The sequence below is a fragment of the Coregonus clupeaformis genome, chromosome 12 (assembly GCF_020615455.1).
Source record: "Coregonus clupeaformis isolate EN_2021a chromosome 12, ASM2061545v1, whole genome shotgun sequence".
In the NCBI taxonomy this organism is placed as follows: Eukaryota; Metazoa; Chordata; class Actinopteri; order Salmoniformes; family Salmonidae; genus Coregonus; species Coregonus clupeaformis.
The window spans coordinates 12931576-12955404 of NC_059203.1; the positions used below are offsets into that span (position 1 = coordinate 12931576).

Consider the following 23829-nt stretch of genomic DNA (forward strand, 5'->3'; position numbering starts at 1 on the left):
GGCCTTCAAAGAAGAAAAAAAAGAAGCAGTTAAATTGACGAGATTATTGTTCAGCCGTGTTCTCCTGCCAGAACTATCTTCAATGTTCCTCTTGTCTTCTATTCAGATATTCAAGCACCTGTTCCATTTGCTGAAGGGGATGGATGCCTTTTGGACACCGTGAGTTTAACAGATAAAAAAATGTCTGCTTTCTTTTCATTATTTTCTGATTCAATTGGGTCCAAGTATCTTGACAACCTTGCCTGGTATTTTGGCAGCAGTCCCTTGAGTGTTGATGTCAGCTGAGAGAGAGAGAGAGAGAGAGAGAGAGAGAGAGAGAGAGAGAGAGAGAGAGAGAGAGAGAGAGATTGAAAGAGTAGGGGAGGGGGGGAGGAGTGAGCGGGCTATTCAAGGCACTTGTCCTCTGTCTCTCTCAGTCACACAACAGAAGAGGGGGAGGCACACATACACACACTGCACACCATTCACGCCACACACACACTCTCACAAACAAGCCACATTTTCTCAGGCTGCTCCGCAGACTGACAGCAGAAAACGTAGGAGGAGAGAAGAGAAAGAGAGAGTGAGAAAAGGAAACAAGGGAAATATCAACCGAGCCAGAAGAGGAGAGTCAATCAGCAGTTATCCTCTCTCTCCATTCACTATTATATTAAAACACGGGGAATATAGAACTCTTCATTAATCTGTAACTGAACAGGGACCTGCTCTGCTCTGTTCTGTTCTGCTGAGGGACCTGCTCTGCTCTGCCGAGGGACCTGCTCTGCTCTGCCGAGGGACCTGCTCTGCCGAGGGACTTGCTCTGCTCTGCCGAGGGACCTGCTCTGCCGAGGGACTTGCTCTGCTCTGCTGAGGGACCTGCTCATTCTCCAGGACTATGGCACCACATCTGAGACATGGAGTCTCTGTCTCTCTTTCACAGCTTCCTTTCCTTTCTCTCCTTCTCTCCCTCTATTTCCTGACGGTCGCAGGGTTCAACCTGGATACTACCATGACTCTGACCAAGGAGGGGGAGGCTGGCAGCTTTTTTGGATTCTCTCTAGCACTTCACCAGCAACTCACACCAGAACCACACAGTTGGTAAGTCGGTGGCTAGCTGGCTGCATAGCATGTGTCTCTATCTGTGTGTGATTGTGTGGGTACGCTGAGCCAAATGCTCTCCCAGGTCAGATAGGTGTGTGTATGTTGTATGTACGTTTCGGTATATAGCAGATACATATACATGTACCATAATCATAGGGATAACACAGGACCATACTGATTGAGTGGAGTTGAAACAGTTACTCTAGTATTTCTACGTTGCCCTGATTGTATCATGCAGTCCTTCGATTCAGTCGTTCAGGTACTGATATCATTTAATCCATGATGATTTAAAAGCACTGCACTGGGAGCAGTAGTTTCATTATGGTTGCGTGCACTTGCATGCATGTGTGTTTGTGTGTGCGTGTGTGTGTGTGTGTGTGCATGCAGAGAGGGCACCCTGTAGCTAATTGAATGGTCCCACCCGCTGCCATGTGATTTACAGTGTGTGGGATGGGGTGCAGGCGTGGGTGAGACTGTACAGCTGAATCAGCAGATAGATCAGGAGGAGAGGGTGAATGGGTTTTACTCAGATTTTTACTACTACAGTTCAGTACAGATATGCAGCTGTAGTGTAGGGGTGGTGTGTGTGTGTGTGCGTGCGTGCTTGTACAGAAGGTAGATCTGGAGTGGAGAGAGAGTAATTTTAGTGGTTTTACTGATGCAGTTCAGCAGTGGACAGACATGCTGCAATATATATAATAATAATATGCCATTTAGCAGACACTTTTATCCAAGACGACTTACAGTCATGCGTGCATACATTTTTGTGTATGGGTGGTCCCGGGGATCGAACCCACTACCTTGGCGTTACAAGCGCCGTGCTCTACTAGCTGAGCTACAGAGGACCATATATGATGGTGTGTGTGGCGGGGCGGGGTAGTGGATTGTGTGTGTGTGTGTAAAAGCTGCTGCTGGTTGTTATTGGTGTCCCTGGAACACTATAAGAGAGCAGCACATCCTCCAGGTCTGAGTCAGCTCTGCCTTAAATGTTTACGTGTCTCACAGTGTCTTTCTGCAAAGAGGAAGTAGTCTTATTTCTCCGTTCTGGCAGCAGCACAGATATTGAGTGAAGCATTTTTTTTTTAGATTGAGACATTAATTACATTAATTACTTGCAATTGGTGTTCGGTATAGTTACTCACGTTATACCTCCAGTATTTTGCCCGTTATCTTAGCAAGAGCTGTTCAATCATTACAATTCCTTGCTGTTGTGCATATTATTGGAGAATACCCAGCAAACTGGCCTTTTTTTGCCCAGTGTTTTCTGTTCTTTCAGTAGATCTGGTCCTAAACAGTCTGGTATTTGTAGTCAGTGTTAATTTACTAGAACCACACTGAAACATACAGACAAGAAGTCCATTTTGTAGGTGTTGCTCTTCTATCAGTAGACCTGGCTCTGAACAAGAGGCTTGGTACTCTTGGTGCGTGTTAAAGTCGGTGTTAATTTACTGTTTAGGAGGTCCGTGTTTAGCAGCCGGACGCTTAATTTACTCTTAGTGGAGTCGACCTGTCGGCCAGCACGCCGTGAGGACATTTAGAGGGATAACGTCAGCCAAATGTCAGCACTCACAGACAGTAGCGGGAAGCCAGGAAGCCGGCAGACTTTGGTCATCGAGTGTCGTCCCACCTGGCCGGCCCCGCCCACGTATTGACAAATAGCGTCCCTTTCCTGGACCTTATTTTAACCGTCACTTCATGGAGAGCTGACATGCTCTAAATCTTCCTGGAATATTATGAGCTAGCAACCCTGATGCCAGTAACTGTGCCATCAGAATATACTCACCCCAAGAGCACGATGTGCTCACCCCAAGAGCACGATGTACTCACCCCAAGAGCACGATGTGCTCACCCCAAGAGCACGATGTGCTCACCCCAAGAGCACGATGTACTCACCCCAAGAGCACGATGTGCTCACCCCAAGAGCACGATGTGCTCACCCCAGTCTTGTTTTGACTCCCTGAACAGTATCATTTTGAGGTATTTGATTAAGCACCTGAATCATACTCTTTGTAAACCTTATCTGAAGTAGGTGCACATTTTACCATGATGAGGCATAAGATCCTTTACAGTACTTTGATTGCAACCAGAACTGGTATTTTAGTTGAAAGAAGTGTCTGTTGTATGGAACCTTTCATAAGAAGAGGTGCCAAACATGATTAGCCTCAAGCTTGAAGCTTAGTAATTAGATGCTATTGACTCATTGAGTCTTTGTGTTAACAAGGTTTGGGTTTCACTGGGTATATTGCATTGTCTTCTTAGCCAGGCTCCAGTTGATTCTGTCCGGAGCCAGCTGAGTCTCCTGACACTCCAGAGTCCTAAGCTGGATATAGTTGCCTTGTCACCCTTCATTCGGAGTCATTGCCAACACTGTCAAATGATTTCATATAACTCATAAAGCTTCTATTATTGATCCAGTGACTCATAACCTTTACATTTTGTGATGACGCTGGCATGCCTACTAGAATATACAATATTAATGTCGGTCTATACTGAACGGGGTCTACACACACACACACACACACACACACACACACACAAACACACAAACACAAACACAAACACACACACACACACACACACACACACACCTTGTTCTGCTAGTCAAGTGGATGAGATGGTCTGGCATGTACGTACAGATAGTCTAGGCCACAGGAGGTTGGTGGCACCTTAATTGGGGAGGACAGGCTCGGAGTAATGGCTGGAGCGGAATCAGTGGAATGGTATCAAATACATGGTTTCCATATGTTTGATTCCATTGGCTCCGTTCCAGTCATTATTATGAGCCGTCCTCCCCTCAGCAGCCTCCACTGGGCTAGGTATGTGTGTGGGGGCTGCTGCTGGTGTTATGTGTCTGTTTATACTGGTATGATAGGGGGATCCTGTAATAGCTCTTTGCTTGATAGAAAAGACCTCTCCACTGGCCAATTCGCCTGAGTAGATCTGATCGGCCATCTTGCTTTTTGTGTATACGTAAATGTGAAAATGGCATTATCTCGTAAGAAGTCGGTAGGTCTTTGTGTAGGCACTGCCTGAGACAGATGCTTTGGTATTAATCGTGTGGTGAGGTGTTAGCAATATTGTTTAGCAGTATATTTACGGTAGGTACCATTGTCTTTAGAATGACGTCATCCAGTAGCCTATACTACTGTATATTGGTCTCAAGGTTTCACATTAGGGATTTCTCCTCTGCTGCTGTCTGTGTGATTGGGGTGAGGAGAGTCACTGCCCTTTACCTCTGTAATGCAGGTCACACATCATCTACACCTGCTTCTTGCTGTAAGATCTATATCAGTCCCTGGAAGATGTTTATTATCTCTGTAAGATCTTCTCCTGGCCAACTGGAAGATGTTTATTATCTCTGTCAGAACTTCTCCTGGCCAACTGGAAGATGTCTATTATCTCTGTAAGATCTTCTCCTGGCCAAATGGAAGATGTCTATTATCTCTGTAAGATCTTCTCCTGGCCAACTGGAAGATGTTTATTATCCCTGTAAGATCTTCTCCTGGCCAACTGGAAGATGTCTATTATCTCTGTAAGATCTTCTCCTGGCCAACTGGAAGATGTTTATTATCCCTGTAAGATCTTCTCCTGGCCAACTGGAAGCCAAGACACACAGTATGTTTTGAGTCAGTTGAGTATTTTTGTTAGCCTACTCTCCAACTGTAAACATTTAGGGATGGTTTCCCCAACACAGATGAAGCCCAGTCCTGGACCAATTCAATCTATTTCAATAGAGATTCTCCATTGAGCATGTTTTGTAGTTCAGAACTAGGCTTAAACTGTTTCCAGGAAAACAGCCCTACAGTAAATCTCTCACTACCTTGGCAGCTTCTGTATGTGAATGTGTCCCTGGTCGTTTTTAAAGTGTCCCTGGTCGTTTTTTAAGTTTATTCCCTAGTAGTTGACTGGTTGACTGTCCTTGGTCAGTTTTAATGTGTCCTCCCCAGTGGTTGACTGTCCTTGGTCAGTTTTAAAGTGTCCTCCCTAGTGGTTGACTGTCCTTGGTCAGTTTTAAAGTGACCTCCCCAGTGGTTGACTGTCCCTGGTCATTTTTAAAGTGTCTTCCCTAGTGGTAAACTGGTAGACTGTTGATGTCAGTGGACCTAAAACGTCCTTGGTTTCCACCACAGGGACTACAGCGGGTCAGGTTGCACTGAGGTTCATGTTGAGAGCCCAGTTCCATTCTTAGTAGGAAGGCCGCCTATTTTAGACAGTATCCCAGTACGTCTGGAGCCGAGGGCTTGACTAGGCCCATAAAACTGTACATCATCATGCTGCCAGCCAGTTGAATTGCTCTTTTGCTGAATATTATTCAAAGGAAATGTGCTCTGAAACTCAAAAAATCCTACATGGGATTGAAGGCATGATTAACTTTATGCACTGTCCCCAGCGCTGCTGATGCTAATTTTTATACAAGGAAACCGCACAAAAAGACACACAAAAATAGACCATGTTTCACTTTGTCGATAAAGGTGTGTTTAACATTTAACATGCTTTCAGCTTTCTAAAAACCAGGTTCTTTTTTTTGAGAAACAGAGAAACTGTCTCTGGTCTTACAGTAGGAGTTACAGCTGTCCCTCGTTGTGTCTCTCTGCATCACACATTTATGAATGTGTTAGAAAGGGCACCGTACAAAACTCCTTCACACATTCCAAACACATTTAACAATTTCTGAGAGCTAATTTGCATTAAAATGGACAAATAACCCCCTCCTTTAGAAGAGCGGCTGAAGGGTTGACACCTGCCCCTTTTTTTCTTCCCTAATTCAATTCATTTTCTTTTTTTTCAAGGTCTATCCTCTCTTCTCCTTTATTCAACTTTCACAATAGTAAATCTGGTTGCTGAATCTCCCAGGGGCCATTCAAGTGTAGGACTCGTAAATGTCGGAGCTTTGCTATTGGACGGACTGGTGTTTACCTGTTTGTGATGGATCAGAGGGGGGTATGGGTGTTGTGTACTACAGTGTTGCAAAGTTGCGCACACACACACACACACACACACACACACACACATACACATACACACACACATACACACACACAGCACGCTGCAGTTTTTCTTCCTTCCCACACCATTCCCTCTCTGTCTTTTTAACATTCTCCCAGTCGAGCCAGTGAATAAAGACTCAGTGGGTAGCAGGGTGAGAGCTTTCAGCAATATTACTCTGCAGCCCTTGCAGGCAGCCAGGGGGACAGACAGGCAGCCAGGGGGACAGACAGGCAGCCAGGGGGACAGAGAGGCAGCCAGGGGGACAGAGAGGCAGCCAGGGGGACAGAGAGGCAGCCAGGGGGACAGACAGGCAGCCAGGGGGACAGACAGGCAGCCAGGGGGGACAGAGAGGCAGCCAGGGGGGACAGACAGGCAGCCAGGGGGACAAGAGGCAGCCAGGGGGGACAGACAGGCAGCCAGGGGGACAGAGAGGCAGCCAGGGGGACAGAGAGGCAGCCAGGGGGACAGACAGGCAGCCAGGGGGACAGACAGGCAGCCAGGGGGACAGACAGGCAGCCAGGGGGACAGGCAGCCAGGGGGACAGACAGGCAGCCAGGGGGACAGACAGGCAGCCAGGGGGACAGGCAGCCAGGGGGACAGACAGGCAGCCAGGGGGACAGACAGAACAGATAGACAGGAAAGACAATCTGCAGAGTCAGGGAGATCTGATGGATGCGGAAAACAAACATGCTGCTCCGTTTTTCTGTCTTTGAGTGTGTGTATGTAAAATAACGGTTTGCTTATTCGGCAGAGAGCAGCACACACACTGTGACTCCTTAGCAGTTAGAACACACTTCAAATACAGTGTTATTGATTAAAGGATCAGAATCACTTTATTCCAAGAACAAGAGCATGAGATCAATCCACTCTACCTCTCTCTCTCTCTCTCTCTCTCTCTCTCTCTCTCTCTCTCTCTCTCTCTCTCTCTCTCTCCCTCTCCCTCTCTCTCTCTCTCTCTCTCTCTCCCGCTCTCTCTCTCTCTCTCTCTCTCTCTCGCTCTCTCTCTCTCTCTCTCTCTCTCTCTCTCTCTCCCTCCCTCTCCCTCTCCCTCTCCCTCTCCCTCTCCCTCTCTCTCTCTCTCTCTCTCTCTCTGTTTTAGACACTCTTGCCGTCTCATTAAACTTCACATAGGACTATTGGCTAGGATAGGACTAATCATTGATGTATGATTCAACTCCAGACAAGAGAGTTGTTTTGTCTCTGTTGTTTCAATGATGAACAGCTCAGCTGGTCATGAATTAGTTCTAGTTGACTCAAGCACCAGACTGTGACATGGAAGGCCTCCCCTCCTTCCCTCTATCCCTCCTCTCCCTACCTCCCTCCCTCCTCCTCTCCCCCACACCTTCTGCTGAAACTGCAGATATTAATAAATGATGATAAAGCCTTCCACACTGATAAAGACATTTAATCTAGGGCCTGTATGACGGGAGACTGGGCTCTGATAAAGAACTGAGGTTGGAGAGGTGCCATTTAAGGAAAGGGGAAATTACAGGGGTGCAGTGTGTGTGTGTGTTTGTGTGTGTGTGTGTGTGTGTGTGTGTGTGTGTGTGTGTGTGTGTGTGTGTGTGCGTGTGTGCGTGCGCGAAGGGGGAATGTCAGAGATCCAAGGGGTGATGGAAGCTGTTCTGTCTACTGCGTCTGTGGTGTAAACACCTTGAGAAAGACACAGCTCTCCAACATATATAACATCGGTCCCATTTGTAATGTAGCCTTATCTTCATCTGAACTGACAAGTGCACAAGTCAAATGCTGAAAGTGAATGCTGAAATTAAACAATTAACTATGCAAATGAGCAAAAGCTGTGTGCATGAAGGAAATAGACGCCTGGTTTAAATAGAAGCCTGTCTCTAATAAGCGCCTGTTGTGTTCAGGGACTTAAGCAAATAAACACCTGGGCTATTAATTGAAGTTTTACGGTAGTTGGCTGTCTTCCATGATTTTCTATTAGATCTAATACATCCATGCATCTGCTTGGAATCCATTTAAAAATAACGGGAGACTGGGCTGTGATAATGAGATGAGATTGGCAAGGTGCCATTAAAGGAAAGGAGAAACGACGCCTTGATTTTATTTTGAAGATAAAGGCATATAAACTCCTTGAGAAAGACACAGCTCTCCAACATATATACCATCGGTCCCATTTGTAATGTAGCCTTATCTTCATCTAACGATGGGATGAGATGTGATGTGATGTGATGACTACAGCACTAACAGAACTGGCGTTCCAGGCTAAACCAAATGTACATGCATGTAAACATAGCCATATTTAAAGAATCTACATACACTGAGTGTACAAAACATTAAGAACACCTTACTGATATTGCATTACACCCCCTTTTGCCCTTAGAACAGCCTCAATTCGTCAGGGCATTGACTCTAAAAGGTGTCGAAAGGCTCATGTTGACTCCAATGCTTCCCACAGTTGTGTCAAGTTGGCTGGATGTCCTTTGGGTGGTGGACCATTCTTGATACACACGGGGAAACAGTTGAGCATGAAAAACCCAGCAGTGTTACAGTTACAAAAACCCAGCAGTGTTACAATATCTTGACACACTCAAACCGGTGCGCCTGGCACCTACTACCATACCCCGTTCAAAGGCACTTAAATATTTTTGTCTTGCCCATTCACCCTCTGAATGGCACGCATACACAATCCATGTCTCAATTGTCTCAAGGCTTAAAATTCTTCTTTAACCTGTCTCTTCCCATTGATCTGCACTGATTGAAGTGGATTTAACAAGTGACATCAATAAGGGAGAATAGCTTTCACCTGGATTCACCTGGTCAGTCTATGTCATGGAAAGAGCAGGTGTTCTTAATGTGTTGTCCACTCAGTGTATAAATACACACACACAGTGCATCATCTCAGATCTCAGGTAATCGTGTGTTGCTCAGTTGGTTCTGCGTTTACACTGCCAGGAATCGGGGGTTCATTTCCATATGTAAATATATGCATGCATAATTGTAAGTTGTTTCTGCGAAATGGTAAGTATTATTATTATTATTATTATTATTATTATTATTATTATTATATAAAGTGGAATGTATACTTTTCTGAATGTTGAATGGGTGTATACTGTAGGTAGCAGTTCAACACTCCCAATCAGTTTAGCAAAATCCATAAAGGCCTGGTTACACCTGAGGTAGGATAGTAGGGGCAGATGTCCTGCTGCTGTGGCTCGAGGCTAGACAGCATCTGGAGGCCTCCCAGGGTTGGTCTGAGTGGAATGCTTACTGAAGCAGAACTGAACCGGCAGCCAAGGGGTCCAGGCAGTGTGATCAGAATGCTAAAGGACCAGTCAGTGGCTTGCCTCAATATTTATTCAGGAATTAAGTGGGGGGAAATATACTGTGTGGACTGGGTGCAGATTAAGCAATTAAGCATTCCCTCTGGCCAGATGTGTGCATGTATTACTGCCTGCTAGATTTCAGTTGTCTTATTCATGTTCTCTTATGCATAGTTGGCCGTCTTCCGTGATTTTCTATTATATCTAATACGTCCATGCATCTGCTTGGCTTCCATTTTAAAATAACCATAACCTTTTGTTTCTTGCACCCTTCCCTGTATAAATCAATATCTAACACATGTACACATCTCATGGATTCTGGAGGTAAGAGAGACATGGAGCTCCTATTTGTGGAGGGAGGGTTCTAATGGGGGGGTTGTTGGATGTTTAGACTTGGGACCTGAGGGCCAATCCTTCTCCCATCCTCGAGTCAAGTTCAAGTTTTATTTTTGGTCGTATGTACGGGATACGCAGGGTATACATCGTCCAATGAAATGCTTACTTGCAGGTTCCTTCTCGACAATGGAACAACAATAAGAAATAATAAAAGATAAAAGATAAGAAGATCCTTGTTGGAAATGGCTGTTCACTTATTGATCTGATGGGAGGGGGGCAGGTTGGGGGCAGGTGGTGACATGAGAAGAAGATGCTGAAGATGCCTGGGTGGGGTTGGTCTCGAGGAGGTACTATTGTCCTCTAGGACAGTTACAAGGGGTCAACAACACATTAGGGAGAGCATAGTTCTGAAGCAGTTGCCACCTCAGCTCTATTCTATTCTATTCATTTAGATTCTGTTCTATTCTAGTCGGTTCTATTCTATTAAATTATATTATATCCTGTTCTATTCTATTCTATTATGTTCTATTCTAGTCTATTCTATTAGATTATATCCTGTTCTATTCTATTAGATTATGCTCTATTCTAGTCTATTCTAATAGATTATATTCTATTAGATTATGTTCTATTCTATTCTATTAGATTCTATCCTGTTCAATTCTATTAGATTATGCTCTATTCTAGTCTATTCTAATAGATTATATTCTATTAGATTATGTTCTATTCTATTCTATTAGATTCTATCCTGTTCAATTCTATTAGATTATGCTCTATTCTAGTCTATTCTAATAGATTCTATTCTATTAGATTATGCTCTATTCTAGTCTATTCTATTAGATTCTATGCTGTTCAATTCTATTAGATTATGCTCTATTCTAGTCTATTCTAATATATTATATTATATTAGATTATGTTATTTTCTAGTCTATTCTATTAGATTCTATGCTGCTCAATTCTATTAGATTATGTTATATTTCAACCTTTAGCAGGTCTATTGTTTCTGGCTACATATTGTGAACGTATAGAGTGTTCATGAGTTTACATTGTCCTGGACTGCAGACAGTGCAATGATGGGATACTAATGGAAAGACGTCATCAGTGAAACCCTAGATACATTAAGTCTATATGTGAATCATCCCAAGCATGAAAATGTCCATTATGACTAAAATCCATGGATCATGCACTCACTGGATAGTTATTCAACTTGTACTGTATTGCAGCTGTCACTGTCTTTCTCTGCCCCCATCTCTCTCTCTCTCTCTCTCTCTCTCTCTCTCTCTCTCTCTCTCTCTCTCTCTCTCTCTCTCTACCCCCCTCTCACCCTGTCTCCCTTTCTCCCTGCCCTGTCCAGTGCTGTCCAGGGTGAGCATTAGACATGTACTTAATGGTTTGATGAGTCAGACCACAGTCATCTCAGCTGTTGTTTTCATATCGGGAAAACAGAAAAACAATCAGCTGGGAAAACACCTTTTTCTGAAATCTGTCACCAGAAGCTCTTCGACTCCCTGATGGTCTGGACTAGACTGCTCTGTAGACCATTATGAAGTCATATAGCTGTAAAGCCATACAGAATGACCCTCCTGTCCCCAGTTTACACAGTTGTTGTAGCCCTCTTTTCCAGTTCAGTGTGTTGAGTTACGTTTCCCCTACACACTGAACTAAGGTCAGATTTATCGTTCTTTACCCTAATGGTTGAGGTCAGTGGCATGTCCAGAACATTTTGAATGGGGTGGTCCAAGATGGAGCACAGAACCAGTTTAGGTGGCCATAACATTTTTTTTAAATAATTGATGCAAGATGGATTTTTTTCTGTATAATTATGATGGTTCAACGCATTAAATGCTTCAGCTTAGGTTTGGTACATTTCCCTGTTCAAATAAATAAATAAATTCCAAAAGTATTTTGACAGTGTTTGCATTCAAGGTCAGGATTTTATATAAGGATATTAGCATACAGCAGTAAATTCACTTGAAAGGGCCATACAGAGTGTGAATTCGAGGGTCTCTATTTTAGGCTAACCCCCCCCAAAGAAAAACCCCATTACAATTTAAAATAAAGAGACAAACTTATAAAATGATTTCTCATTCGTGTCTATCCGTGTTTTATAATTGTCCTTCAATTCACAAAAGGCTGAATCTATTTCACCAGAGAAAGCATCAGAGCGAGGCAAATTGCGCCCCTCTGTCTTAGAATCTGTAGCCCATGTATCTGACGCAGTCTGGCCAAAAATAATATGACATGTCATACTATTTTTGTCCAGACAGCATCAGATACATGGGCTGCACATACTAAGACAGAGGGGCGCTATTTCGCTGCAATGATTCTTTCCCCGGTGAGATTGATGAGTCTTGCTGTCGGTGCGGGTATTGGTCAAAATTATCAATTGGAGGCTGGGGGGGCCACTGGGGTGGCCAATCAGATTTCAGGAAGGCTATGGCCACCCTGGGCCACCCCCTGGAAACACTGCTGGTTGAGGTTAGGATTTGGTGAGGGTTACCTAATCCTAGATCTGTTCCTAAGGACAACTTCCACACAGGGAGAGTGTTTAGGTCATAGTATAGGACATGGGTAGAGCCTCCCGTCATGGGTAGAGCCTCCCGTCATGGGTAGAGCCTCCCGTCATGGGCAGAGCCTCCAGTCTTGGGCAGAGCCTCCACTCTTGGGCAGAACCTCCAGTCTTGGGCAGAGCAGAGCCTCCAGTCTTGGGCAGAGCCTTCAGTCTTGGGCAGAGCAGAGCCTTCAGTCTTGGGCAGAGCAGAGCCTTCAGTCTTGGGCAGAGCCTCCAGTCTTGGGCAGAGCAGAGCCTTCAGTCTTGGGCAGAGTAGAGCCTCCAGTCTTGGGCAGAGCCTCCAGGGTATCAGCATCCAGGGTATCAGCCTCCCGGGTATCAGCCTCCAGGGTATCAGCCTCCAGGGTATCAACCTCCAGGGTATCAGTCTCCAGGGTATCAGCATCCAGGGTATCAGCCTCCAGGGTATCAGCCTCCAGGGTATCAGTCTCCAGGGTATCAGCATCCAGGGTATCAGCCTCCAGGGTATCAACCTCCAGGGTATCAGCCTCCAGGGTATCAACCTCCAGGGTATCAACCTCCAGGGTATCAGCATCCAGGGTATCAGCATCCAGGGTATCAGCCTCCAGGGTATCAACCTCCAGGGTATCAGCATCCAGGGTATCAGCCTCCAGGGTATCAGCATCCAGGGTATCAGCATCCAGGGTATCAGTCTCCAGGGTATCAGCCTCCAGGGTATCAACCTCCAGGGTATCAGCCTCCAGGGTATCAGCCTCCAGGGTATCAACCTCCAGGGTTCAGCATCCAGGGTATCAGCCTCCAGGGTATCAGCCTCCAGGGTATCAACCTCCAGTGGTATCAGCATCCAGGGTATCAGCCTCCAGGGTATCAGCCTCCAGGGTATCAGCCTCGCAGGGTATCAGCCTCCAGGGTATCAGCATCCAGGGTATCAGCCTCCAGGGTATCAGCATCCAGGGTATCAGCCTCCAGGGTATCAGCCTCCAGGGTATCAGCCTCCAGGGTATCAGCCTCCAGGGTATCAGCCTCCAGGGTATCAGCCTCCAGGGTATCAGCATCCAGGGTATCAGCCTCCAGGGTATCAGCCTCCAGGCTATCAGTCTCCAGGGTATCAGCCTCCAGGGTATCAGCCTCCAGGGTATCAGCCTCCAGGGTATCAGCCTCCAGGGTATCAGCCTCCAGGGTATCAGCCTCCAGGGTATCAGCCTCCAGGGTATCAGCCTCCAGGGTATCAGCATCCAGGGTATCAGCCTCCAGGGTATCAACCTCCAGGGTATCAGTCTCCAGGGTATCAGCCTCCAGGGTATCAGCCTCCAGGGTATCAGCCTCCAGGGTATCAGCCTCCAGGGTATCAGCCTCCAGGGTATCAGCCTCCAGGGTATCAGCCTCCAGGGTATCAGCCTCCAGGGTATCAGCCTCCAGGGTATCAGCATCCAGGGTATCAGCCTCCAGGGTATCAGCCTCCAGGGTATCAGCCTCCAGGGTCTCATTCTGAGTTTGTTGAGACACTGACTGCTGAGGAGTAACAATTAACTCCCACATGTAATGAATTAATTATGTATCTGCACATCAAGTCACCGTTAGAAACCTATCCCTTAAGTGATTATTTGACACATCTTCAAATAAAGTAATGCATTACCATTAATCAGAATATATATATATATTTTTTCCCCTTTATTTAACCAGGTAAGCCAGTTGAGAACAAGTTCTCATTTACAACTGCGACCTGGCCAAGATAAAGCAAATCAGTGCGATAAAAACAACAACACAGAGTTACATATGGGGTAAAACAAAACATAAAGTCAAAAATACAACAGAAAATATATATACAGTGTGTTCAAATGTAGCAAGTTATGGAGGTAAGGCAATAAATAGGCCATAGTGCAAAATAATTACAATTAGTATTAACACTGGAATGATAGATGTGCAAGAGATGATGTGAAAATAAAGATACTGGGGTGCAAATGAGCAAAATAAATAACAATACGGGGATGAGGTAGTTGGGTGGGCTAATTTCAGATGGGCTGTGTCCATAGGCACAACTTTTTCTCACGAGAGTTTCTTTGTGGATAAGTTGATTTTCTTCCTGATTTGATTACACAGTGTCTGCAGCCTGTGCCCTTGCTTGTCTAAACAATAGCCTGTCAAAGTCAACAGAAGATGTGTGTCTCTCGCTCTCCAGTTGGCATTCCATCTCCCTTTTGGTGGTAATATAGCCTGGTCCCAGATCTGTTTGTGCTGTCTTGACAACTCCTATGGTCATTGTTTAGTGTGACTGTGACCATAAGAGTTGGCAAGGCAGCACAAAATGATCTAGGACCAGGCTAGAAGTAGGCCTAGTGTGTGTCATCATGGTCGTATGTGTCACATAAAGTGGAAAGATAAGCTTGTTAAAAACAGCTTCTGTGTGAGATCAGATGTGAGTCACAACAGAGGGTAGCATACAAGCCGCCACTGAAATAAAGATATGGGGATCCTTCAAGCCTATCTGTCTGAGTCACACAAGGAATGGCTACTCAGTCACTAACTGAGAGAGGAGCTGAGGTCAGTGAGAGGGAGAATGTCATGGGTTTGGGGGATGGGAGAATGGGTGAGGGAGGGATGGGGTGACTGGGGGATGGGTGAGGGAGGATGGATGGGGTGACTGGGGGATGGGAGGATGGATGAGGGAGGATGGGGTGACTGGGGGATGGGTGAGGGAGGGATGGATGGGGTGACTGGGGGATGGGAGGATGGATGAGGGAGGGATGGGGTGACTGGGGGATGGGTGAGGGAGGGATGGATGGGGTGACTGGGGGATGGGAGGATGGATGAGGGAGGGATGGGGTGACTGGGGTGGGTGAGGAGGGAGAATGGGGTATGGGGGATGGGAGGATGGGTGAGGGAGGGATGGGGTGACTGGGGGATGGGTGAGGGAGGGATGGATGGGGTGACTGGGGGATGGGAGGATGGATGAGGGAGGGATGGGGTGACTGGGGGATGGGTGAGGAGGGATGGATGGGGTGACTGGGGGATGGGAGGATGTAGGAGGGATTGGTGAGGAGGGATGGGGTGACTGGGGGATGGGAGGATGGATGAGGGAGGGATGGGGTGACTGGGGGATGGGTGAGGGAGGGATGGATGGGGTGACTGGGGGATGGGAGGATGGATGAGGGAGGGATGGGGTGACTGGGGATGGGTGAGGGAGGGATGGATGGGGTGACTGGGGGATGGGAGGATGGATGAGGGAGGGATGGGGTGACTGGGGGATGGGTGATGGAGGGATGGGGTGACTGGGGCATGGGAGGATTGGTGAGGGAGGGATGGGGTGACTGGGGGATGGGAGGATGGGTGAGGGAGGGATGGGGTGACTGGGGGTGGGGGTGGAGAATGGAGGGCAACTAGGGGTCTAGGTTGGGGGTAACAGGATCCTGGAGAGGGACTCAATGAGTGTAGGGGTCAGTGAGCATCCTCCTCAGTAACCACATGGGAACCAGGGTGATGGGTGTGTGTGTGTGTGCGTGTGTGTGTGTGCGTGTGTGTGTGTGTGTGTGTGTGTGTGTGTGTGTGTGTGAAACATGACATAATACAAAACATTAATAGACAAGAACAGCTCAAGGACAGATCTGATCTACATCAATTTAAAAATGGCACATATAACCTACTACATACACACTAACTATCTAGGTCAAATAAGGGAGAGGCGTTGTGCCGTGAGATGTTGCTTTATCTGTGTGTGTGCGAGTGTGTGAATCTGTGTGTGAATCTGTGTGTGGGTGTGTGTGGGGGTGTGTGTGTGATGGGGACAATTAGGATATGAGTGTGATTGGGGTGACAGAAGGGGGTTGTTTTGTCTCAATAACAGGAGATGTATCTTTAATAGTCCTATCAGTCAATAACAGGAGATGTATCTTTAATAGTCCTATGAGTCAATAACAGGAGATGTATCTTTAATAGTCCTATCAGTCAATAACAGGAGATGTATCTTTAATAGTCCCATCAGTCAATAACAGGAGATGTATCTTTAATAGTCCTATCAGTCAATAACAGGAGATGTATCTTTAATAGTCCCATCAGTCAATAACAGGAGATGTATCTTTAATAGTCCCATCAGTCAAAAACAGGAGATGTATCTTTAATAGTCCCATCAGTCAATAACAGGAGATGTATCTTTAATAGTCCTATCAGTCAATAACAGGAGATGTATCTTTAATAGTCCTATCAGTCAATAACAGGAGATGTATCTTTAATAGTTCTATCAGTCAATAATAGGAGACTATCTTTTATAGTTCTATCAGTCAATAACAGGGAGACGTGTATTTGGCATTTTATTATGATCCCCGTTAGCATTTGTGAAGGCAGCAGCTACTCTTCCTGGGGTCCACACAGAACATGAAACATGACATAATACAGAACATTAATAGACAAGAACAGCTCAACTACATACATTAAAAAATGTCACACATAGCCTCCATATCAATACATAAACACAAAATATCTAGGTCAAATAGGGGAGAGAGGTTGTGTTGCTTTATCTGTTTTTTTAAACCATGTTTGCTTTTCATTTGAGCAATATGAGATGGAAGGGAGTTCCATGCAATACAGTGCCTTGCAAAAGTATTCATCCTCCTTGGAGTTTTTCCTATTTTGCTGCATTACAACCTGTAATTTAAATGGATTTTTATTTGGATTTCATGTAATGGACATACACAAAATAGTCCAAATTGTTGAAGTGAAATGAAAAAAATAACTTGTTTCAAAAAATTCAAAAAAATAAATAACGGAAAAGTGGTGCGTGCATATGTATCACCCCCTTTGCTATGAAGCCCCTAAATAATATCTGGTGCAACCAATTACCGTCAGAAGTCACATAAGTAGTTAAATAAAGTCCACCTGTGTGCAATCTAAGTGTCACATGATTTGTCACATGATCTCAGTATATATACACCTGTTCTGAAAGGCTCCAGAGTCTGCAACACCACTAAGCAAGGGAACCACCAAGCAAGCGGCACCATGAAGACCAAAGAGCTCTCCAAACAGGTCAGGGCCAAAGTTGTGGTAAAGTACAGATCAGGGTTGGGTTATAAACAAATATCAGAAACTTTGAACATCCCATGGAGCACCATTAAATCCATTATTAAAAATGGAAAGATTATGACACCACAACAAACCTGCCAAGAGAGGGCCGCCCACCAAAACTCACGGACCAGGCAAGGAGGGCATTAATCAAAGAGGCAACAAAGAGACCAAAGATAACCCTGGAGGAGCTGCAAAGCTCCACAGCGGAGATTGGAGTATCTGTCCATAGGACCACTTTAAGCCGTACACTCCACAGAGCTGGGCTTTACGGAAGAGTGGCCAGAAAAAGCCACTGCTTAAATAAAAAAATAAAAAAAATAAAAGGCATGTGGGAGACTCCCCAAACATATGGAAGAAGGTACTCTGGTCAGAAGAGACTAAAATGTAGCTTTTTGGCCATCAAGGAAAACGCTATGTCTGGCACAGACCAAACACCTTTCATCACCCAGAGAACATCCATTTTTCATCGTCAGGGACTGGGAAACTGGTCAGAATTGAAGGAATGATGGATGGCGCTAAATACAGGGAAATTCTTGAGGGAAACCTGTTTCAGTCTTCCAGAGATTTGAGACTGGGACGGAGGTTCACCTTCCAGCAGGACAATTACCCTAAGCATACTGCTAAAGCAACACTCAAGTGGTTTAAGGGGAAACATTTAAATGTCTTGGAATGGCCTAGTCAAAGCCCAGACCTCAATCCAATTGAGAATCTGTGGTATGACTTAAAGATTGCTGTACACCAGCGGAACCCATCCAACTTGAAGGAGCTGGAGCAGTTTTGCCTTGAAGAATGGGCAAAAATCCCAGTGGCTAGATGTGCCAAGCTTATAGAGACATACCCTAAGATACTTGCAGCTGTAATTGCTGCAAAAGGTGGCTCTACAAAGTATTGACTTTGGGGGGGTCAATAGTTATGCACGCTCAAGTTTTCTGTTTTTTTGTGTTATTTCTTGTTTGTTTCACAGGAAAAAATATTTTGCATCATCAAAGTGGTAGGCATGTTGTGTAAATCAAATGATACAAAACCCCAAAAAATCTAATTTAATTCCAGGTTGTAAGGCAATAAAATAGGAAAAATGCCAAGGGGGGGTGAATACTTTCGCAAGCCACTTTAATGGCTCTATACAATACTATAACCTTTATTGATTTTGTTCTGGATTTGGGTACTGTGAAAAGACCCCTGGTGGCATATCTGGTGGTGTAAGTGTGTGTGTCAGAGCTGTGTGTAAGTTGACTATAAAACGAATTTGGAATTTTTAACACATTAATGTTTCTTATAAAAACAAGAAGTGATGCAGTCAGTCTTTCCTCAACTCTTAGCCAAGAGAGACTGGCATGCATAGTATTAATATTAGCCCTTTGATTACAATGAAGAGCAAGACGTGCCTCTCTGTTCTGGGGCCAGCTGCAGCTTAATTAGGTATATCCTTGCAGCACTCGACCACACGACTGGACAATAATCAAGATAAGACAAAACTAGAGCCTGCAGGACCTGCTGTTTGGAGTGGGGTGTCAAAAAAGCTGAGCATCTTTTTATTATGGACAGACCTTTCCCCATCTTTACAACCATTGAATCTAAACTTAACTAAAATATAAATGCAACATGTAAAGTGTTGGTCCCATGTTGCATGATCTGAAATAAAAGATCCCAGAAATGTTCCATGTGCACAAAAACCTTACTTTTTTCAAATGTTGTGCACACATTTCTTTACATCCCTGTTAGTGAGCATTTCTCCTTTGCCAAGATAATCAATCCACCTGACAGGTGTGGCATATCAAGAACCTGATTAAACAACATGACCATTACACAGGTGCACCTTGTGCTTGTGCTTTTTGAATACGGGCCTAGATTTGTTGGTTGTCTGTCTCTCTGTAGACAATAGGCTATCTTTTATCTTAAGAAAGTATCCCAGCATCATTACACATTTTCAATGAGTTTACATCTATGCCTTTTTCGGTGGGTAATGTCTGTGTGATTCAAGACCGTGTTAGCCTACTGGGCTAAGCCTAGGCAATATCTCAGGGTCTTCAGGAGGACATTCACATTGTGGTAAAATGTGCAGCTTTCTGGATGGAACTGTGAATCATGGGAGTAGTCCTTTCTGTCACGTAGTAGTGTTTAATACAGGTGCACACTGTGCCTCGTGTTGGCAGGCCAGGAATTATGTGTCTGTGTCTGTGTCTGTGTGTACGTGTGTGTGTGTCTGTGTCTGTGTGTCTGTGTGTCTGTGTGTGTATGTGTTTAGGATTGTGTGGTGCTGGTGGCTACGTGACAGCATTCCAACAGACTCTGTCACCTTCACACTCAACACCCAGATATCCCATCTAGCCAGGGGGGAGGGGGGAGGAAGGGTGTGGGCTGTGTGGGCATAGAATTAGGAATTAGAATACTAGAATGGACATGAACCTTCTTCTGATGGGATAAAGGTCAGCCATTTTGGTCAGGGAGTTGGTCAACCATGGTTTGCCAGTGCTGTGATGAGATTTTTTGTAAAATAATGAATTTTAAGAATTTATATGCACTATATGTTTCTTAGCTAGTTTAAGAGGAATTATTCCATTAATTTTTCAAATTAACTGCCAATACTCCCAGTTGATTTTAGATCAAAAGTCGCAGCCCACCTTATGGGAAAACAACACGTTACCCCATTGGTTCACAGCAAAAACTTTACCTTTTTCATACACAATTTTCTTGTTGTCTGGTTGTTTTAGTCAATTACAAAACGACATTTAAGAAAAGTACATGTCTAAAGATTACCTTTCAACATTGCCTGCTCCTGAGCGTTCTCACTACTTAGAAAAAGGTTATATTATTGTAGGGCAGGGTTCTTCAATTCCGGTCCTGGAGGGCCGAAACACCTCTGTTTTTCATCCTCTCCTTCTAATCAGGGGCTAATTCAGACCTGGGACACCAGGTGAGTGCAATTAACTACCAGGTAGAAATAAAAAACAGAAGTGTTTCGGCCCTCCAGGACCGGAATTGAAGAACCCTGTTGTAGGGCTTTCCTCATGCCCCTTTTCATGACGCTGCTAGCAGCCACCTGAGTGAGAGCTAGCTACCGACCGGAACATTAAGCTAGCCAGGACCAACAACACAAACAAATGGACTACACTGAGTGAACAAAACATTAAGAACACCTGCTCTTTCCATGACATGGACTGACCAGGTGAATCCAGGTGAAAGCTACGATCCCTTATTGATGTCACTTTTTAAATCCACTTCAATCAGTGAAGATGAAGGGGAGGAGACAGGTTAAAGAGGGATTTTTAAGCCTTGAGATAATTGAGACATGCATTGTGTATGTGAGCCATTCAGAGGGTGAATGGGCAAGACAACATATTTAAGTGCCTTTGAACGGGGTATGGTAGTAGGTGCCAGGCGCACCAGTTTGAGTGTGTCAAGAACTGCAATGCTGCTGGGTTTGTGTTTCAAGAGTGGTCCACCACCCAAAGGACATCCAGCCAACTTGACACAACTGTGGGAAGCATTGGAGTCAACATGGGCCAGCATCCCTGTGGAATACTTTCGACACCTTGTAGAGTCCATAGCCCGACGAATTGAGACTGTTCTGAGGGCAAAAGGGGGGGTGCAACTCAATTTTAGGAAGGTGTTCCTAATGTTTTGTACACTCAGTGTTTACAGCTACAAGTAGTGAGTGGAGTTACAAAAGGACTGTACTAAATTAGATAAATGTCTTACCTGTGATTAAATGTTCTCACCACAGCAGCCTCCTGTGGTTTAGAGGCTAGTTCAAATCAATTCAAATCAAATGTGTATAAAACCAGTATAAAGTGTATTTATAATTCTATGACAATATTTTAGGTTGACAATAATTATATTACACAATTTCTGACATCACACGCCTTACATTTATTGTCCTGCATAAGTAAATTCAGGATTATGCCTTTACTGCCAGTCATTCCAATTAGACTGGTTTGGATTTCTCCCTGACCGATATGGCTGCCATTTTCACACATTTTGGAACTTTAATAGGATCTCTATTGGTGTGGGCCCTCCGTGTCAAATCATGGATTCTGGAAAGATGAGAGAACTGAGGGATGGAGATGTATTTAGCTGGAGTAGCGGTATACTGTGGCATGCAATACAAAAACAATGACCAACATTGATTGATTTAATTTTGATTGATTTAATTTTATTGTGCAGATTATAGTGCTTACAAATGGAACGAACAACACATTTTGCATTCTGTCTTCATCAAGTAAATTTACCTTGAAGGAGATGTACTGCTGTTTCCAGGGCTTCTTCTGTTATATGCAGATTATCATACAATCTGCATATAACAGAAGAAGCCCTGGAAACAGCAGTGCATCTCCTTCAAGGTAAATAATGTGCTATAAACTTGGCGGTGAACATTTGTATAGCCAGAACCTACATCTATAGTAACTGCATGTTAAAAGTGCTAAGAAACCCTCTCTGAATTTCAGAATGTATCTGCGTCTTTGTGAGTAAAGCATTATAGATAGCGTATGAAGTATTTTACTTAACATGTACTAGATCTTTAGGTTAGTGGAACCTCACCCCCCCCACACACACCCAAACACCACACACACCACACACCCAAACACCACACACCCAAACACCACACACACCACACACCCAAACACCACACACACCACACACCCAAACACCACACACACCACACACCACACACCCAAACACCACACACACCACACACCCAAACACCTGCCTGTGTAATGTGTGTCTGCAGTGCATGCAGTACGTGGGAGAGTTGAATTATCACCTTTACATAAACCAGAGGTCTAGATGAATGCTGCTGTTAACAGGGTTCAACCTTTTATCAGGCTTTTAGTGATAACTTGTTTCCCTTTCCCAGGTCCCCTTTGTTTAGCTTAGCTTAGCACAGCTTCAATAGGTTATGGATGGTGGCTGCTAATACATCAGACATGGGTTCAAATAGTATTAGATGTATTTCAAATACTTTTAACGTTTCCTTTAGACTTACAGGAGTGCCCGATGTGTGGAGTTTGGAACTGTTGCTCAATCAAGCCCAGATAAAGTAGTTAAAATGTTTTTGAATAGTATTTGAACCCAGATCTGATAATAATGTCAGATGCTGTTTCTCATGAACTGTGTCCCAAATGGCATCCTATTCACTACATAGTGCACTACATTTGACCAGGGCCCTATGGTCAAAAGTAGTGCACTATATAGGGAATATGGTGTGGCATGCATGACTGCACTTGAATAGAAATACGTAGGACTATTAGGGGGCAACAGTAAGCCTATGTTGAATGGTGCTGTTAGGGTTCGCTATGTAATAATAATAATATGTGGGAATAGGGTGCCATTTGGAACGCATCAGTAACACTGGTGAAGGAGATGTTGAAAAGCAACAGTTGTACTGTCAGACTAGAGGGCTGGCTGGGTGGCTGGCTGGCTGGCTGGCTGGGTGGCTGGGTGGGTGGCTGGCTGGGTGGCTGGCTGGCTGGGTGGCTGGCTGGCTGGCTGGCTGGGTGGGTGGCTGGGTGGCTGGCTGGGTGGGTGGCTGGGTGGCTGGCTGGGTAGCTGGCTGGCTGGGTGGCTGGCTGGCTGTCATACACCAACTGTTATCCTGCAGTCAGGTTGGATACACCAACTGTTACCCTGCAGTCAGGTTGGATACACCAACTGTTATCCTGCAGTCAGGTTGGATACACCAACTGTTACCCTGCAGTCAGGTTGGATACACCAACTGTTACCCTGCAGTCAGGTTGGATACACCAACTGTTACCCTGCAGTCAGGTTGGATACACCAACTGTTACCCTGCAGTCAGGTTGGATACACCAACTGTTACCCTGCAGTCAGGTTGGATACACCAACTGTTACCCTGCAGTCAGGTTGGATACACCAACTGTTATCCTGCAGTCAGGTTGGATACACCAACTGTTACCCTGCAGTCAGGTTGGATACACCAACTGTTACCCTGCAGTCAGGTTGGATACACCAACTGTTACCCTGCAGTCAGGTTGGATACACCAACTGTTACCCTGCAGTCAGGTTGGATACACCAACTGTTACCCTGCAGTCACGTCTCCTGAGTGGCGCAGTGGTCTAAGGCACTGTATCGCAGTGTTAACTGTGCCACTAGAGATCCTGGTTCGAATCCAGGCTCTGTCGCAGCCGGCCGCGACCGGGAGACTCATGGGCGGCGCACAATTGGCCCAGCGTCGTCCAGGGTAGGGGAGGGAATGGCCGGCAGGGATGTAGCTCAGTTGATAGAGCATGGCGTTTGCAACGCCAGGGTTGTGGGTTTGATTCCCACGGGGGGCCAGTATAAAAAAAAAAAAAGATGTATTCACTAACTGTAAGTCGCTCTGGATAAGAGCGTCTGCTAAATGACGTAAATGTAAATGTAAATGTAAGGTTGGATACACCAACTGTTACCCTGCAGTCAGGTTGGATACACCAACTGTTACCCTGCAGTCAGGTTGGATACACCAACTGTTACCCTGCAGTCAGGTTGGATACACCAACTGTTACCCTGCAGTCAGGTTGGATACACCAACTGTTACCCTGCCTGGAGTTCTGTT

General features: G+C 45.1%; 1 protein-coding gene across 5 annotated transcripts in view; it reads left to right on the forward strand.

Moving 5' to 3' along the window:
- Nucleotides 1-437: 437 nt before the first annotated feature.
- LOC121577953 (integrin alpha-7) overlaps nucleotides 438-23829 on the forward strand; it is a 68402-nt gene continuing 45010 nt past the window's right edge. For all 5 annotated transcript variants that reach the window (XM_041891949.2, XM_041891950.2, XM_041891951.2 and 2 more), the window contains exon 1: nucleotides 438-1077. In XM_041891949.2, the coding sequence (XP_041747883.1) occupies nucleotides 875-1077 (203 nt within the window). In that variant the 5' untranslated portion in view covers nucleotides 438-874. The remainder of the gene's footprint in view (nucleotides 1078-23829) is intronic.